Below are 17200 nucleotides of genomic sequence, written 5' to 3' on the forward strand. Positions count from 1 at the left end.
GCTCCAAAACTGGATGGATTATAGAAGGAGAAATAAGCAGATGAAGCAGGTTGGATGCTCATGGATTCGATGGGACACAGAACCAATAGCGCCTCCATCTGAATCTGAGCCCTGATAAACTTCATCATCATCCTATCTACATCCGCTTCAGATAGGCTCTAGGAAGACCCGACAGAGGAGGGGGACACACAACATCCTCTTTGGTGTTTCCTGTAAAAATGGTGACTTGAGCCATGAGGAAATTAGCTCTGGAGAAAAATGAGAAGATCGGACTCTGGGAGATTTAAGAATCTCAAAAGTCAGACCCAAAGGAGTCACATCCGATGTTTTCACAATTTTGTCTGGCAGCTCTGTGGCCAGAGCAGATTTTTGAGAATAGCTGGGAGACCATTTTCTGTGCTCCCAGGACTCTGAAGAAGACTTGTGGAAGCAAACCTTTCAAGACCAGCTTACTGCAGTAATCAGTCAGACCCTGAGAGTTAAACCCACCACAACTGGAGCATGGAGTTTCAAGATGGGCCAATCCCAAACCGTACACACACTCCATGTGGGCATCAGAATTAGGTATCTTATACCCACAGGAAGTGCACTTTTTAAAACCCACAGGTTTTTCAGCCATGACAGCTAAAACAGATTTTTTTTTTAAGCAGAATCAAAGAAAGGAAAATACCAGCAATGGTAAGCAAGAAATACTCTAAGAGCGGGCAGGGAAAAAAGGAAAAAGAAAGGAAAGCAGTACCACCAATGGCAATAAGTACCCTAGAAAAATGGGTAAAAAAAAAAAAAAGAAAGAAAAGAGCGACTGATGCTAGAAACCCAAAACACTAAAAGGGAAGTAGGGCGAGAGACAAAATGCGAAAGCAAAGACAGAAGGTAATAAAATTAGAAAATTACACTCACAAAATGCCTATTAAACCACTCTATAAGCTCGAAAAGGTGGGATCCACATCTGAAGCGAAGAAGCGGCAAACGAGATCTGATGTATTACAGGGTTCTGAGGCATTGAGGGTAAAGGAAGGAGCTCAAGAGACGGATCTGAGGTCGGATCAGAGACCCATCAGTTGAGCAATGAATGAAAATGACATCATAACCTGTCTTTTTTGTCACATCAGTAAATGCAATTTTTCAGTCCTTAGAGAACTGAACAGTTCTCTATCTGTCCGCATATCAGGCTGGTTTCTTTACACAACAAATTTACATCACGCACTAGCACGTTTTTCTCTGGGTATTTGATCTTCTTAACAGAACAGTTCCTGCTTCTGCAAAACGTTTCTCTGAGGCACAGTCAGAAAAGCTTCTCTACAAGACTCTTGACTGGTACAAGTCTTACAGTATCTACTTTCCTGTGACACTACCTCGTTCTTGAACTTTGACACATTTGTCTTATATAATCAATTCCTCTATATTGCTTCTTTCTCACCAACTGCACAAAATCCTGGTTCTGGAAATGAGGGATCTTCAGCTTCAGAATGGAAACTGTTCCATGACTTTGGTACTCACTTTATTTCTTACCTGCAAGTGTTGTAGTCTCTTGAAAATTCTATCATACTAGCATTTATATTTCTCTGGATTCTTCTCTGGCATTGCTTTTACTTAGTGATGATTTTTCCAGTAAAACTAAACTGTTTATCAACCTTCTGAGCATTAACAGTTGAGCAGGTAAGAGACTGTGTTCCCGCAACTGAATATTCCTATATTCCAAACTGTAAAGGGACATTCCTCATAGCTTTTGCTACTGCTCTTTCTCATGGAATTTGTTTTCCACTGGATTGTTCTGTCCCGTTTGAAACTATTTTGATTATGCCCACATCCATTACATTAACGGTCACAAATGTGTAGCAAGTAGTAGGTGAAACTGTTTGATAGGTGTAGCCATGTTGCACTCTCTTATATGCCACTAAAAACACTATTACACAAATCAAACAATTAAAATATCTCTGTGAATAACAACAGGGTCAAGAGGAAGCCATTTTGACAAACATTTTATTCAAGCAATTTATAGAGTGGGTTCTAGACAACTGTCACTGGTGAAGTGACACCCTGACCCCATGTGCAAAAATAGGAAAAAAGAGGTTGTGGATGGATGGACATTTAAAAAAATCTGTTCTGTTAAGACCTTCAGTTTCGTACGGTGGATCTAACAGCATTTCTTAAACATTTAAAGTCAGAAGCATCGGATCTAGGTCAAACTTTTTAAAATCCGGCAGATGCTGCCTACAAATGTGTTTTAACATGAGGTCTTTGGTAAGAGATGAGTAGCTTACTTAAGGTTGAACAGCATGTTGGGAATTTGTAACTGAAGCCAAAGGTAGCATTAATCCTGGAAAAGAAGCATGTATGTGTACAGTGATTGCCAAGCAACATCTTTCTTGTATGGAAATTCAGGCAGCTCTCTGTAGTACAAAAGTGATGCCCTGGGTAATAACAGCATGGAGTGAGCCTGAGTAGTTTTTCAGTTGGGATTTAAAGAATGGTTCTGTTCCCTATGGAATAAGCAAATATGGGTAGGCTGCACTTCAGGCAGGGTATTAAAAGTTAACTTGGACTCTGTTTTCACCTTTTTTTTTTTTTTTTTAACTGAATCAGGCATGGGCTGGTCAGTGGGCCCTTTTCAGCAATTACCTGGGTAACAAGGACAAATAATGACTTGAAATACATATGACTGTGTATGTATTAACACACACATCCATAGGTTTGAGAGATTGAAAGGAAGTAATACAGCTCTCTGATGCTGGCAGTTAGAGCGGAGAATTAAGGCTCTCAGCTGTTAACTAGCTGTTTCCTATAGTCAAAGTTAGAGTTTGATTCCTTCTACATCCATGTGCCTAGTGTGAGATTCGGAGCACGCCACTTAGCCAGACAGTGCTCCCTGAACAGGGATACTTGCTCTCAGTGGGCTTACCTAGATAAGACAACTCTGCCTACAAGCATTGCTCCTATCAAACAAGCAAGCTTGCAGGTTTTGCTGCTAGAAGAGCTTCAGCTTTCCAGCCTTTCTTTAAATATATAACACTACATAATTTGTGCTGTAACTATAAAGAGCTGAGCAACATCACTAGGCAGACATTTAGGATTCATTTTTTAAAGTGTGTATGGGTAACTTTTTGCACCCACTGAGTGCTAGAGCTGCCAAGTGTTCTTTCATCCCTATGACCTTGAACTGATGAAGTGGGTATTACAGAATGAATGATTACAGATTTGTTCATATTTCTAATGATCTGAAAAGTCATGGATACACGTCAGTCTTAATTTTGAAAATAATTACCACTTATCTGACCAATAAACAGAAGGTGAAAGATTTTTCTGCATTACTGTCATCTCACAATTCTCAGCTACAGCGTCTTCTGTGTGGAGACATGCGTAAATGGGCGTACCTTCGTTGAAGGTTGTGCGTCAGGGCTGGCAACTCAGCACGTAAAAATCTACTGCCAATCATTAGCGGACCGGAGTTCCGCTGTGGCGACCCCTAACCAGGAAAAGCCGAAAGACACAACAACTGTCATCTCACAATAAAGACATGATATACTTAGTTTTTGCTCATTTTATCATTCGAAGTTTTTAAACTTTTTTGAGTAGTATCCCAAAATTATGAGACGTAAGAGCAGTTAATATGATTTTTGAAAGCGTGTACGTAGATTTCACGAGCCTTTTTATTCATTTTTTGATGTTTGCAGGTTGAGAAGTAAACTGGTTGTCAGGTCATAACTAGTTAACAAATAAAATTAGCTAACTGCACCAGAGCTGCATCCAGCACTAGGTAGCCTAGGCAGTTGTCTAGGGCCCGCTGGCTTGGAGAGGCCTACTGGCCAAGGGGCTGCCACAAAACATATTTTGTGTGGTTACATTTCTTATTTAAGGATGCAGACACAGGATGTCCTTAGGCGCGCCCGTGCATGTGCATACTAAAGATGCATGTACATTGCAGTGGAGCATGGGATGTGGATTTTTATGGGGAATTACCCACCATTACGTTCTGGATGAAAGAGACATGATAGTAAAGGAGACTGCAAGCTTAACGGCACATTATGGAGATTACATTACATTATGCCTAAAACAGGACAGTTACAGGGGGGTGTGTTTAAAATGCCCCAGTTACGAATGGCAGGTTGGTTAACTTATTCAGACTCAAACCCTGTACCTTGATTACAGGAGACTAGGAGCCTGAATCGTCTACACATCTGTCATCAGCAGGTACATTTTCAAGAACTGTTGAGTTCCAGTGCATTTTCAAAGAATGTTGAATTTCAAGGGAAGATAAGTTTATTGTTGCTCATGCTAAGTCTGTTTTCAATGTGTAACAGATTTCTTTAGCAAACAGCCATCATCAGTGCTTGTGCTATAAAATTTAAAAGCAGTGTTAGTAGCACAGCAGGTAGTATACTTGTCTTTGGTGCAGAAGGCTGTGGGCTCTACTCCCATGTGCTGATACAGCACTGCCCTTTAAGGGGGATGGGGGTGCTGCACTCTTGAGAGTGTCCTCCTTTGGATGAGATGCCTAGTAACTCTGAACCTGTTGCCAGTTTGACAGCCATTTACCATAAACGGTGTTTATGGTAAATCAGGAGAAACAGCTAAGCAATGAGACACTGGAATGGCTTGGGGGTGCTACGGGGGAAGCTTGATCCATTACCCTGCCTACGGCCCCATTTGACCCCAGTCTGGCTCTGAACTGCACACCTAGACAGACCACTGAACTGACCACATAACTTGATTCTACCAATATACGTTGTAAATTTGAAGTCATGTTAACTGCCACTATTCGATGCCTTGCCCCAATATTACCTGCCCTACTGCAATATTACCACTTACCCCTTTTTTTAAAGCAACATGGGTAATTTATTCTTCAAGGTCAGCAGGCACTGAATTTGTACATGAAACACTGGAATGTAAAGTTGTTTGCCAGCAGCAACCTCTTCATTAAAGATCTCTTTAATGAAGACTTATTCAGATCTCTTTCACTTTTTCAGAGATTGTGCATACTGACTGATAATGGTGGTCTATGACGACACACGTTTAAGAGGCCTTTTCTAGTTGAAATGTTCAGTAGTAGGCAGTCTTGTGTTCATATGTTTTAACTGCTTACTGGAAAAATATTCAAACCTACAAACGTAAAACACACTCTAACAAGTGGTGCTGTATTACACAAGGAATATAATTTTATACAATCAGGACTGGTGCATCAAAGAACAACACATGCATGTATGCATGGTCCAAAAAATGTGTGCAAGGGGCCTATGGTTTGAAAACAGCTCAAAGGTAAATTTAATCTGCCACTGGCCAGATGCCTTTTCTTTGAATGTGGGTTTCAATGCTATTTCAATGAGTGAGAATTTCAAGGGCAGACATGCTTACTGCTCATGCCAAGTCTGTTTTCATTATAAGACTGCATTATTTTGCTTAGCAAATGCTGATCAGTGTTTGTGATATAAAACTTACCATAAAAGTTTTAAATATGTCTATAATCATTTTAGAAGAAAGGAAAAAAAATAGTGTGCACACTAACAAGTTTGAAAAGTGTCTATGGTAGATGGGGTGAAACAGATAAGTAAATGGACACTGGCTGGGGGGGGGGGGCTGATCCATTACCCTGCCTAGGTCCCCACTTGACCATGGTCTGGTTCTGAACCACACACCTAGACAGACCACTGAACACATAACTTGATTCTACCAATATACTTTGTAAATCTGAAGTCATGCTGTCACTACTCCATGACTTTCTCCAAGTACAGCACACCCTCTTAATCCAAAGCAAGCCTGCATTTATGATTAGTGACAAAAAGGCAATTGTCCCATAAGAGATTCACAGAAATCAGCCAAATGGCAAGAGTAACAAAATGTACACAAAGGAATATATAAAACTTCCTTGTATCAATAAGTTAAGGGGGTATATGAATTTTCTTTAGAACAGTAATATTTCAACACAGAGACTTAAGGAAACATAATTAACACTCCAGTCTCGAATGATGCATTACAGCCAACAAAAGCAGGCTGCAATAAATATTTACATGTGCTCTGGCCATACTATGACTCTAACATGCCATAAGCAGAAAATACAACTTGGCTTTGAAACTCTCAGCTTACTAATAGCTTCTAAAGTTACTAATTGTAGGAATGGGTGCCAAAATATGTACATAGGGTCCAGCAGGAAAGGCACCAGTAATAATGGAGGTTTACACATCACCCATCATGCTTTGACAAACAGAAGTTCATAACTGACTTTATACATAGAATGTGATCTGCTTACCAATGAGTGCATCAAAGGAATTACTGTCTTCACAGTACTCAGTACATGTACAGTGAAGGTAGTATTCTTTACAGATGTCTACTTTACTTCAACCTACCTGCTCAATCCTTGTGATTGCCACATTTGATTCCATGTTCCTGGTTTTGCGCTCCCGAATGAGATCGTAGTATACCTTTCCTGTGCACAGAAGCAGCCTATTTACATTTTCAGGATTTTTGGATGCGGGGCCATCATCAGAAATTACACGGTAAAAATGGGTCCCTAGAAAATTCAAAATAAAGACTAAAAGTCAATATGCAATGCAGAAAACCCTACTCTAATAAGAATAAGTGAAAGCAAACTCTTTGGAGAGGGAGATCTCCAGGCTTATCTCGAGTAAATGACCTTCATTTCACTTTAAACTTTTTTTCACCTTTATTCATGCAAATGAATACCCCTAATTTGCTTGGACAGACTCTACTGAACTACAGAAAGAACTAAAAGCCCACAGACAGAGAGAGAGGAGAAAGAAAACACTAAGGATTTTACATCTCAATACAAACCAGAAAGACCAGGCCATGTTCATTCTATTTATGCACAGATTCAAAACTTAAGAAAAAGGAATTAAAGAAATGAACAGAAAATCAAATGCAGTTACGTATTGTCCTTCTCAAAAAAGAAGCGCAGTTCAACCAATGTGTACATTAAGTACCATAAGGTTATCTAAACTATTTGTCTTATTAAAATATAAATGGAACACGTTTACCAAAACTTGGCCCTTAAGAGGGGAAGCGAGTTAACACTATGCTTCTATGTAGAAGAAAAAGGAAAATGTTAAAAATTAGATGTACATTAGTCACTACTACAAATAAAGGTACATAACAAAAAGAATGGCCCAGAGATATAACCCAAAGAAAAGGAAATGCATTTTACCAGTATTTCCTCATCTGTAGTTGTGCTATAACCACTGGGAACCACTATGCATAACATACTCCTATAGAAAGGTGGCCAGTTCCAGCCGGAGCCATACAATATAGAGTGTAGCACGTCTCCATGAAGCACAAACTCCTCAGCCAGTAATGCCCTAATTACCAACCACAGGTACAAAGACCAAAAAATATACTATATTAATTTTATACGACTTAAATTTCAGTGAATAACAGAGACTGCACTGGTCATTGTAATTCAGTACATCAGCAATTTCATGCAAAACTGAAGAACACGTTACAATCTGAATTGCACTACAGTTATAGAGTTGTGGCACTTTTACAGTAAGTCAAAACTGGATGTAGTACAATTGTGCTAGGGAGACCAATTGCATGGAAGTCTGGGCAAACAAAAACTAAAAACAGACAGTGTACACATACAAGATCTAACATTAGCAAAAGATGAAAAGGTTCATCCACATAATTTACTTTTAACAAAACATGAAAGTGGACAAAGTGGAACTACTTTCCATTAAATGAAAATTACAAACATACCTTTGCCAACCTACTAAAATGCACTGTATTCTCATCTCCTTCCTCAAAAAACAGTGTGATAAGCAAGAAATTAAGAATAACCAGTAAAACTTGGAAATCGCACACCTCTGAAATTAAGAATAACCAGTAAAACTTGGAAATCGCATACCCCTCTCTGCACAATCTCAAGGCGTACAGCCTGAAAGGCTGAAAATGCAGACTTCCATATACAAAGTCAGTGTGAAAACAGCAATCTTGGGGTTGATGTAAACACGTGTGGGGGGGGTTTGTTTAAAGGAGAAGACCGATGTTCAATAGTCACTCTTCTCCTACATTTTCATGTTTTTTTGGCATGTCTGGATTCACCATTTAGAGTCCTGACATTTTAACAGGGAACGATTATCCAGTAACATTCTCTAACATGTACACAGCTCCTCTGGGATCCAATGACATCATGTTTACAGCTAAAGCAAATGGAATTATTCCATCATTTTGTGCACGCGTGCACTGTCAACAGATTCTTACAACAGAATGCAAGTATTTAAGGATTAATACACCATAAGTGGAAAGGCTAATGAAATAAAATAGACCCTTTAAAACTGCTGAATTCAAAACTTCAATTAAACTTCATAGTAAGCTACTATACCCAGACAGAGCTCACAGAAGACCACAAAAACAGATGTGCACAGTCCAAGAATATTCAGGTGCTTTAGCTCTCCTGGTCCAGAACAAGAAACAGTAGTGTGAGAAGTCTTTTTTTCTTTTCAACTTTTATGCCAGTGACACTTACTAATAAGGGCATATAAACAAAGATGCTTTACAAAACTGCTGCAGTCAGTGCTAAAGATTAAAAAGATGTCTTGTCTGGTATATGCAGCATAAGTGTACCATGCATTTTAACCACTGCCAGAGGAATCTAACATTGTTAACTTGGCATAGCAATACAATAAAGACAATATGCATTTCAGAAACTGCATAAAAGGTAGTGGGAAAACTCTGATACATTGTGCATGAGTTTACAGATCACTTTATATACTGAAGGAAGCATGGTTCTTAGTGAGTATGGACCAGCAAAGAAAAGTTATGTAGATGGATACTCCATGTATGATGAGGGGAGTGAAACTAAAAAAATGGGGATCAAACAACTCTAAAAAGGACACCTGGGCCCACGTTCATATACCTGAAGCCATCTAGGAAACAAGCACGCACTGAACATATCTGCTTATCCATCAGGACAGCCTCCTCAGTGAGTACTGATGGTACAAAAAAAATGTAGGTTTTGTAAAACAGAATTGGAAACAGTTGCACACCTTGTTTGCTAGCTGCAACACACTAATGGGACAAGGACTGTCTACTGAAAGGCATAATAATGTGGCGAGACTGTTGCACAGGGGATTGTGCAAACATTATGGTAGTGAAGTGGCTGAAAAACATTGGAAACGTGAGCCACAAAGCATCATAGAAAATTATGTAGTCTACATCACATGGGATCATCCATTACCAACAGTTCAAAAGACAGAAGCTAGAACACCGGATACAGTGGTCCAAGAAAAGAAGACAAAAGTGGCGTTGTTCATTGAAATCGCCACACCCAGTGACTACAGTGTCCTGCGTACAGAGAGACACAAAGTCATAAAATATCAGGATTTGCAAGCAGAAACGACAGCAATGTGGAAGAAAGAGGGTCTTTATTAGATAATTGAACTTTCAAAAGTTCGAGTGTCATATGGTCGACACCATATGATTGAATTTTTGAAAGTTCGAACGTTTTAACGGAGATCTCCGTATAGCGTGGAATAGGAAGATTTCCCTTTTCTGCACTTTAGTGCGATCTCGGAGTTAGTATATTTAAAAAGCAGGTTGGGGGTACAGGAAGGATTTCCCCCCTACTTAAAACATTCAGGTAGGTTATTTCTGTAGTTTTTTTTTTTTTTTTTAATTTTAAAAGTTTGATCATATGGTGTCGACCATATGACAGTCGAACTTTTGAAAGTTTGATTATCTAATATAGACCTGAAGAAAGATATCTGGATAGTTTCAATAATAGTACGAGCAACAGGTCTTATAAAAAGAGTCTACAATCATACGGAAATATGCTACCAATACATGTAACTCTGTAAGAATTGCAGGAGGAGTAATTACTGTGCCCAGTGAGGGTGCTGTGAAGAGCACTTTTGGCTGACATCAAAGAGTGAAACAATACTAAATTCATGAACTTTAATTGTACTTTGACTTGGGAATGGGGTCCATTCCTGTCATGGTATTAGAAACCCAAAAGATTTGGAGAAATTAAAAAAGTGAGTACAGTGCTTGATTTCTTATTTTCCCCTCACTTCCTGTACTCCCAGTGTATGCTTTAATGTACTGAGTAGGAAGAGTGTGCTTTGCTGTTTACCTGACATTGTACTCCCCATCCACTAAGCAAGCACAGACTTGTAGGAATGGAAACAAAGACAGCATTGTAAGGTTGTGCAGATATACAATGGCCCAACTAAAAGTAAAAGTTAACCTCAGCTGCTGCTTGGTAGAACTGTCAAGGTATAGCGGGGCAGTGGGAAGGTAATGTACACTCACTGAAGAGTGAAAACTTATCTGTCACAAAAGGGCTCATCCTCAATGTGTAGACTGTTGGGAAGAATTCCAAATCAGTACAGAAAATGCTTGGGAGACCAGAGTAGGAGCAGACGAAAGATAAAATGCTCAGAAAGATGCACAACTCCTACAGTCACAGTACATGTGGCAAAGGTATGAAATGATAAAGTGGCTGTGGTACAAATGACCACAATGGAGACATTTTTAAAGCAAGCAGCCACCTCATCTACTGGAATGGTTTTTGACAGCATCATTATCCAAAGGGAACTGAGGCTTCAATTAAAAACAGTACTGTTAGCAATCTACCAAGAAAGGATTTAGTAAATGCAATCCTTGCCCTGGCTAGTGTAAAGGACATGAACAGCTGTTCCATATTCCTAAATATACAGATTAAAAAAAAATATATATATATATATATATGTATATATGTATATATATATATGTATATATATATATATATATATATATATATATATATATATATATATAAATAAAAACTGAGATGGCTTAGCAAGTCCAGGACATGAATAGCACCTTCTTGTAGAGTATCAGTTCCCGAAATAAAACTGGGAGATAAGTTTGGTTCAATTACAATTCTCATACCATTTATAAAGGACCTGCAGATGAGTCCTAAGTGACATCTGGTACCCATGGAAGGCTAGATATAATTCCCTACAACCAATGGCTTTACGTTGTGAGATCCTCATCAGAACTGATGGCCAACAACATATCTTCCAAAATATGTCTTGTGAAATTAAAGTAATGAAATGCATTTATTTCTTTAAGAAACTGCCTGATCACGGTGCTGGGCCCCAGTCAAGGACATAGCTAGACATATTCAATTGAGTAAATTTTTCCAAGCACATCTCAAACTTTATGGGTCCACAGGAACAAAATTTTAGAACTATCTAAACTGGTGTCTACTTTTCAGAGCCACACAAAACACGGTTATGTCAGGTATGCACCTCTAAAAATAGCATTTTGCAATTGGTGTGTCCAACATTTTGGGGGAAAAGTACAATTTTAAATGATAAATGGGTGATAGGGGCAAAAACATGAGGTTTGGGTGCAAAATATACATCATAATGTGCGTACAAGCACAGCATTTATACATACATACATCACTCACACACACACACACACACACACACACATATATATATATATATATATATATATATATATATATATATACACACACACACACACACACACACACACACACATGGGTCTACTATCTTTCATCAAAAATACACCTCTTTGAATGCAAAGTAAGCAAGCTCACGTCAGAAAAAGTGCAGTTTAATGAAAATGCACTTTCGAAAAAAAAAAATAAATAACTGAAATAAAAAAAACAAAAAACAAAAAAGCAAACACTACAAAGAAATTTTGCAGGAGGGCAACCCCCCCCCCCCCGAGAAATTATATACACTAACTCTGAGATCGCACTTCAGTGAGGAAAAGGGTACAATTTCCTTATCCTCACTGTACTGTGACCTATATCTAAAAGCCCCAACTGCCCTAAACCTTACACTCCCATTACACCTGCAAAACCCAACAAAAAAAACACCTTACCTCTACTTCCAAAGCATCTCGGAATGGCAAAAAGGAATTTGCTAATTTGGATTTCGTGAAAGTGTGTTTTCATTAAGCTGCACTTTCGCTAATGTGAGTTCACTTACTTAACATTTATCCTGGGTAATGAGTTCCCAGTTTTTGGCCTGCAGACCAATTTTTCCGCCTAAAGGAGCATTCAGTTGGGAAGTGCTTGGAAATTTTTAAAGCAAGCCACTGAGACAGTTTTCCATAGGGGGGAGTCTTACTACTCCTAGGTTTGGGTGTGGAAACCCCCCATTGTTAGTCTTGTGCGCCCCTTGGGACTGAAACCTGGGGTTTCTGCTGTGTCTGGGTTTGGCTTGAGAAGACCTGGAAGGGGCCAGAAAGGACCAATTTTTAGACGGTCAGTGCCTACTAAATCTAAGAGGCTGAACTTGTAAGAAATCTTTGACAGTTTGCACAGATTTAACTTTATCTTCCATCTTTTTAAGAACTTCCTCAGCCTTGTTGCCAAACAGGCGGTCCTGATTTAAGAGAGCATCCAACAATTTAGCTTTAACATAAGACAAAGATTGCTCCTAAAGCCAAGCATGCCTTCTGAGCACAGACCCAGTAACAGCAGCCCTGCAAGAGGCCTCTAATGAATCAAATCCACATTGCAAAGTATGTTTTCCAACCTGTTCAGCAGAATGCATTAAATCCTGTAATTCTTTATTTTCAACACAGTCAGGGATCAACATCACTTTCTGTTTAAGCAATCCAATAACATGACGTTGATACTTTAACATGTGAAACTGGCAGCTTAAAGCCCTAATGGCCAAGGCTGCAGAAGTGCAAACCTTCTTACCCCATCTATCCAGCGCCCTGGAGTCTCTATCAGAGGGGGTAGGATTTTTAGCAGTAGAAGCCTTAATGCCCTTGAGTCCCTGTGAAATAGTCTCTGGATCCGCAATAGGATTTTTAAAAAGGAACTTGTGTGAATCAGGGACCCTGTAATATCTGTCAGGTTTCCTGGGAGCAGGAGGCAAAGAATCAGGGGCCAAACTAGATTCTGAAAATGCATCAACAATGTCCAGTACAGGAGGTATAGCTAAAGGCCTATGCTGAGGCAGGAGTAAGAAATCCCTAAGCCTCTTCTTTGAATCAGAAAAATACTGGCTTTCCTAGTGGAAATGTTTCCTTAGAGTATGTAAGGTCTCACCAAAAGAAAAATCCTCTGGAGGAGAAGCAGAGGGAATAGAATTCTCTGCATCAGAATCCTCATAAGTACATAAGGGCAAATCCAGATCATCAGAAGAATCAGAAAAATCAGAATCCTGGTCAGAAGATTCATACACAACTTCAGTCCTAGGTCTCTTAGAAGGGGGAGGTTGGCTTCCCCTGATTAGAGTTATAAGATCTTCAGCCATTCTTATAATTTGTTTTTTAGGCCTAAAGGCCTGAGCATGCGCTCTGAGCGTCAGTTTCTTAAGCATGGTTCCAGATTTTGGGCTGAATGAAGATGGAGGCGTCGGTTTAATATGCAAGTCAGTAGGCCTAAATACACCTGCAGAAGCCGCGGGCCCATCCAAGGTAGAGACATCTGCAGGTTCTACAGTTGAAGCATCTCATGGCATACCGAACTCCGAATGGGTCTCAGTAGAGGCCTGCGAGTCAGAAGTAGCAGTTATCAGGGGCTGCTAAAGCACATCACTGAGTACCGGCGAACTGGTGACTGGCTTAGGAAAAGTGTAGTCGGCAGTTTTGGACCTCGGTGTCCTGTCTGTCTTTATCTTTACGTTTTTTTGGAATCCCGGTAGTCAGATGGTTAACTGACAACATTTCTTAAACCGAGAACAAAAAAATTTAGAGGCGAAGATATACCGACGACGGATAGTGCGCTGATTAAAGCACAAAACCGAGAGCAAGGTACGTCGTGGTCAGGGCCTAGGCAAGGAATACAGTACGAATGAATCCCTTTGTGAGGTATTTGCTTTCCACAAGTAATACAGTTATTAACCTGTAAGGAGCAAGAAAAAGTTTCCCCAACAGGGTACTTAGCTTTAGTTGAAGACTTCGGTTCTGAAACTCGAAAACGAAAATTTCAGGAGTCAGCCGACCGGCACTTGCGAACTGCTTCTACTTTGGGCACCGCACAGCAAGAAAGACTGATGTAATGGCGTCGGCTGCATGTTTTATACCCCTGAGGACCTGACGTCATGGAAGAAGGGACAGCAACAGACGCAGGACTCAAGACTAGCCGACTTAGGGCTACTGCAAGCAGATAACCCAAATGTAATGACTGCAACAGTGAAACACGAAGAACATCAATGTGAGTTACAAGAATGGAAATGAAATGCAATGCTTCTAAAGATCCTCACAAATAAGTAGCCTAGTAAATACCTATGAACTTATAAGAAATGGTCAAAGTAGTAAACTTCGTATTGAAAGTTGTATTTCCACTCACTCTGCTTTTCACGAGTACACAGTCAAGTGAATTAATCTGAATAAATGGAAATGACATGAAAGTGGGGATCAAATAAAAAGGTAAACATGAGAAAAAAGTGAGAATAATCTACTCTAAACAATAATGAAATGAGAAAATGAGATGAGATGCACAGAAAGTATGTGCGTAGTCAAAAAAGCATGAGAGGACACAGCCCTACATTCAATCAGGTCTGCACAGGCTGTGTCAAACAGAATAATTATTTCAAGATGAGCAAAAGAGAAGTCTGCTCAAAAGAACTATATACTCGTAACAAAACTGAAATGTTTGTTGGCACTGCTAATGTGAAAAGAACTGACATGGGGAAGTCTGAAAGTGCATCAAAAACAGTGATACAAGACAGAGTCAGCCTGTTGGCAAGAAATTCTGAAAATGAGTAAGAGAAATGCTGAACTTAAATGAGATATAGGTGCAACAAAAAATATTCTGCCTGAAGACTCAACAAAATACTGGGGCTAAAAAGGCACGCAAAAAGAAAGTTGTAACAACACTTGTTAACATATTCAGGACACCAAGTAAAGCCACTTGGGTAAAAAGCTACTGACAAGACAACACAAGATCCTGTTTCAAGTCACAAAAACTACGTACATTTTCCTAATATTCTCAAACTTTTTGGCTTCCGGGTGCAAAAATTAATTCACAGTAAGAAGCAACAATTCAATAAGAACACTAACACCTGTAGAGTTACAGAGGTGTTTAAGACACTGCAAAGAGCTAAAAACATCTCAACTACATTTTTAGGATTTAAAATTGTAGTTTATCAATGCAGGGTCTGAAAACACAACTACAAATATTTAACTCTTTCTCAGAGGAGGAGGATAAAACAACATTGGCCTTGATAAATGTACAAAAGCAACAATAAAAAGGAGAGCTGCAGCACCAAGAAAATAACCAACAACAGAAATGTAACATAAATGAACCTGAGCAGGAGAAAGTGTATAAATATTCAAGAAGAGATTACGGATTGGCAATAGTATATGGACAAATGAGAACATTAACAAAGCTCAGTAAGGAATACTTCTGAAGACTACAGTTAATACTGAAAACTGCCTTGGCATGTAGAAAAAGTCTAAGATACAAGTCAGTTTGTTCTTTGTGTTCTTACACCTTTGGTGTGACTGACTGGCCCCAATCAATGAATTAGCCAGGCAAAACAACAACAAAAAAATGCTTCACTTGAACTTCTGCCAAATGAAATACAGATGTATTTATAAACCAGTACATACCAAAGCTTTTACATCACCCACACTGAAAGAGGTATGGACTTCCTTGAAACTGACTTCATGTATAGGCCTTCAACTGTAGTATCTCACACATATTTGCTGATGTCATCAGATTCAAACATAGTTAAAGTTGTGAGTAACAAGAAGTCACTTAAGATGATGTCTGCTTAGTTTAGTAGAAGCATTTTGGAACAGAATGGGAATGGAAATCAAACAAGAAGTAGAGAGATGAATCAGACAGCAACAGAAATTAAGTGTAAAGAACTCCTACAACAAGCACATATTGAAATTGATCTGACATGGCAATGGTTATAAGGAGAGGTGAATTTAAACCAAAAAATCAAAGACTAACAATGGAGGCCCAAGACAGTGTACTACATGCAAGCTGGTTTACCAAGTCTATAGAAAAAGTGGGAGAAATAGACATTTGCAGGTTCTGTTAAAAATTCATTGCTGGATGTGATACACTCATGGCTGAGGGTCTGTATACTGTACACCACAGCTTGCAACATTTAAACCAAATATGTTTAGGATCAGCAGGACTACAAGAAAGCTTTTGGAGCAGATGTAGCCTGGGAATGGAACTATATACAAGACAATGTTTTCAAAGTACTAAAAATTAGTTGGGTAAGTTCCATCATTAAATGCTGTGACATGAATAAACCAGTTGTGTTCAAAGTAGATGTCAGAACCGTACAGGAGTTGCAATCCTACAAAGGAACAGGCCCATTTCCTACAGATGAACAGCTTATGCAAGCAAACAAAAAGACGTGTTTAGACAGAAAAGGCACAGACAGGAACATTATACAGATGCAAGAAATTTCATGAATATTTTTGTGACTAAAAAATGTGGACCATAAATCCTTGCAAATCATACTCAGAACATCTTCCTACAGGGTACCCAACAACATAGCAAAATGGTCTACAGGAATAACATCTCAAAGTGACATTACTAAGCAAGCAAATGCATATATCAGGAATTATGAGATTGTGATATTAACCAAAAAGGTATGAGGAACACCTGAGAGCTGTGTGTTAGGAACTAAATACAAATTTAAAAGATGCTTTCATAGTGCAGATTAGCACAGCTACACAACTAACATACACATATGAAGCCCCTGCTTGTAACAAGGACTGCCAGCATACATGTTCCAAATGAATACCAAACCATGACACAGGGCCTGACAGATGCCAAATGGTGGACATAATGTTATATTTATCCCCTATGTTGCTCAAAGACATAACATGTAGCCTAGTATTCTATTAGTGATACTGTTGCCTAACATACTTACCCTTAAGCACATGCCCTAACTGGAGTGGAATGGCTACCCTCACTCTGGCTCTGCCTGTACTACACAGCTGCCACAGTTACTCCTACACTATGTTGTCCTTCGAAGTGTTCAAACTCTGCCAAGGCCTACTACCTGCAGCAGCAGTTGCAGTCTGCACCACACATATCTCTAAGTAACAGTAGCTTCTACAGACCTACCCTCTGCGATGACGTATGTACAAAGTAATGCCCAGCACAACATATCAGAAAGGGCTTGTACTACACATGGAGATCTTATATCTTGTACAGTGTTTGCATGTCATTGGCTGATGATACTGCAAATCAGCTGTGTTGCCTGCAATTAGTATTTCAGAACTACAGATAGGTCAA

General features: G+C 39.2%; 1 protein-coding gene across 3 annotated transcripts in view; it reads right to left on the bottom strand.

Annotated features, from left to right (window-relative positions):
• OGDH (oxoglutarate dehydrogenase) overlaps positions 1-17200 on the bottom strand; it is a 1195521-nt gene that overhangs the window by 159510 nt on the left and 1018811 nt on the right. For all 3 annotated transcript variants that reach the window (XM_044084237.1, XM_044084236.1, XM_044084238.1), the window contains one exon: positions 6342-6505. In XM_044084237.1, the coding sequence (XP_043940172.1) occupies positions 6342-6505 (164 nt within the window). The remainder of the gene's footprint in view (positions 1-6341; positions 6506-17200) is intronic.

The sequence above is a fragment of the Protopterus annectens genome, chromosome 9.part0, assembly GCF_019279795.1.
Source record: "Protopterus annectens isolate FY-2018-M chromosome 9.part0, PAN1.0, whole genome shotgun sequence".
NCBI lineage: Eukaryota > Metazoa > Chordata > Ceratodontiformes > Protopteridae > Protopterus > Protopterus annectens.